The sequence below is a fragment of the Rhipicephalus microplus genome, unplaced genomic scaffold (genome assembly GCF_043290135.1).
Source record: "Rhipicephalus microplus isolate Deutch F79 unplaced genomic scaffold, USDA_Rmic scaffold_39, whole genome shotgun sequence".
Lineage (NCBI taxonomy): Eukaryota > Metazoa > Arthropoda > Arachnida > Ixodida > Ixodidae > Rhipicephalus > Rhipicephalus microplus.
Window position 1 is genome coordinate 3,110,957 of NW_027464612.1, and position 2,337 is coordinate 3,113,293.

Consider the following 2,337-nt stretch of genomic DNA (forward strand, 5'->3'; position numbering starts at 1 on the left):
TGATGGTGGTGAGGATGGAGCAAGACTGTCCCCGTGGCGCAATTGGCTAGCGCGATCGGCTGTTAACCGAAAAGTTGGAGGTTCGAGCCCACCCGGTGGTGGTGCGGTGCTTTTTTTTCTTTGCGCTTGTAGCTTTGAAGATATGTTCTGATGATGTTGAGAGTGGAGCAAGACTGTCTCTGTGGCGCAACGATTCCACTTCCGGCCACGACAGTGAACGGACGTGTTTATCATGTGCTCCCGCGTAGGGGCGGTTTCAGCGGCCCGTGTGGGCCGCGGTATCAGGTGTACCGAAAAGCCAGGCGAAGATTTCCAGGTTGTTCTGCCTCAGCTGCCTTCAGGTGATTCCGTTTTGCACACGGTTTTTTTGCACGGAAACTTGAAAGCCAGGCCATATCGAGTGGAGCATGTCCGAGACAGCCTTGCTCGTCTTTCGCTGCTGCCGGAAGTGGTTGCCCTAGGGGCATACCAAATGAATCATGTATGGGCAGTGACGTTCAAGGATGATGAGGGTAAAAAGAAGATGCTGGCGGCGGAGTCTTTTGATCTAAAGGACCATCGCTGTATGGTGGTTGACCCCCGTGATCGAGGTGTGCGGCTGAAGTTGTACTGGCTTCTTCATGGCGTGCCGGACGAGGCTGTGCGAGTCGCCTTAACGCCCTACGGAAAAGTGACCGAGATAAGCAGAGATAAATGGAAGGTGCAGGGTTGCAATGATAAAGGTTCAACCACGCGGTCGGTCACGCTGAGGCTACACGCGGGCGTGTCCGTGGACGACCTGCCACACCAACTGCGAGTTGCGGAGGATATGGCGCTCGTCGTAATTCCTGGCAGAGCACCGCTATGCCTCCGATGCCGGGCTATCGGACACATTCGACGGGATTGCCGCGTGCCGCGCTGTGGGGTCTGTCGTCGCTATGGCCACGATGACGCCCACTGTGTGAGGTCGTACGCCAGCATTGCGGGCCCAGGCCAAACAGACGAAGTGTCTGAACACCTGATGGATGCCGTGGATGCCGAAGAAGCGAGCAGGGAAGACGGTTATACGGAAGGCCCTGCCACGCCCCCTGAACAGTCTTCTGGGGCCGCACTGGAATCTACCAATAAAGGCGACAAGCACTCTGGTGCGCCAGGAACGAATTTAGACACGGCAGCAGTAGAGAACGACGCTACAGCAGCGAGCAAGTCATCTTCAGCTGCGCGAGAGGGCGGCCCGGAAGCAACGGACGCCGAGATGACCAAGGCCGGTGCTATCGCTTTTAAGCGAGCTCGTGAAACACCTGACCGTACCGGAAATGTTGACACGTCGGCCATCAATGAACCTCCAACAAAGACGGCGACTGGTCGTCGGCCTACCTTTAAACCACGACCAAACCTGTCTCCTGACCGTAGGGGCACTCAAACGTCGGCCCCGCCGTAGCGGAGGAGACGTTCCGAGGCTTTCTACGCTGAGCACACGCAACCACTGTTGCGACGTGAGTATGACACCTGACGAAACAACCTTCAAGAAATGGCGACTAACTTTAAAACTGGTATTTGCATCGCGACGTTGAACTCAAGAGGCCTGTGTTCGCGCAGGAGACAATGCCAGATTAGTCGCATTTTGTTAGAAAACGACATAGACCTCCTGGCTGTACAAGAAACTAAAATGGAAAGTGAAGAACAAACGGAGCAAATGGTTCAAGTTTTTCGCTCTAGGTACAATGTCTGCGTTTGTCATGCTGTTGGGCGGTCAGGAGGCTGTGTCGTTTTCATACGTAGTAGTATCGCGGTTGTTGAAAATGTGTCTACCTGCGATAGCGGTAGGCTGGTTGTGTGCGACTTCAGTGTTTCTGGAATGCCTTGGAGCGTTGTGTGTGTTTATGCACCGAATAGATCGCACGAACGGGAATTCTTTTTCAGAGCGATTGAAGGATTCTTGAAAACGGAAAGAAATGTTGTGGTTCTAGGGGACTTCAATTGTGTCTGTAGAGCTGAGGATAAGACAACGAGCTTCAATGTGCGCGATAGAAGCGCTGAGCTGTTGAATAAAATAGTGAACGAGACAGGGCTGGAAGATGTCGGTTATGTAATGACGCGAGAGGGTGAAGTAGGATATACGCACTTTCAAGGTCATTCGCACGCGAGGTTAGACAGAATATATTTGTCGGCAAAGTTGGTACCACTATGCTCATCTTATCAAATTCAACATCTTAGCTTTAGTGATCATTGTCTGGTCAAGGTCAACATTGGCGAAAAACGTAAGGCTGCGAAGTTTAATTGGCTTCTATGGAAATTTAATGAAAAGCTGCTGCAAGATGAAATATTTGTAAAAAAAACCAAAGAATGTCTTTCAAA

At 51.9% G+C, this 2,337-nt stretch overlaps 1 protein-coding gene across 1 annotated transcript; it reads left to right on the forward strand.

Moving 5' to 3' along the window:
• Positions 1-214: 214 nt before the first annotated feature.
• Positions 215-1,676, forward strand: LOC119187312 (uncharacterized). The gene has a single exon (XM_075884603.1). It carries the CDS (start codon positions 233-235, stop codon positions 1,418-1,420), a length of 1,188 nt encoding a protein of 395 aa, XP_075740718.1. The 5' UTR covers positions 215-232; the 3' UTR covers positions 1,421-1,676.
• The last annotated feature ends 661 nt before the right edge of the window (positions 1,677-2,337 follow it).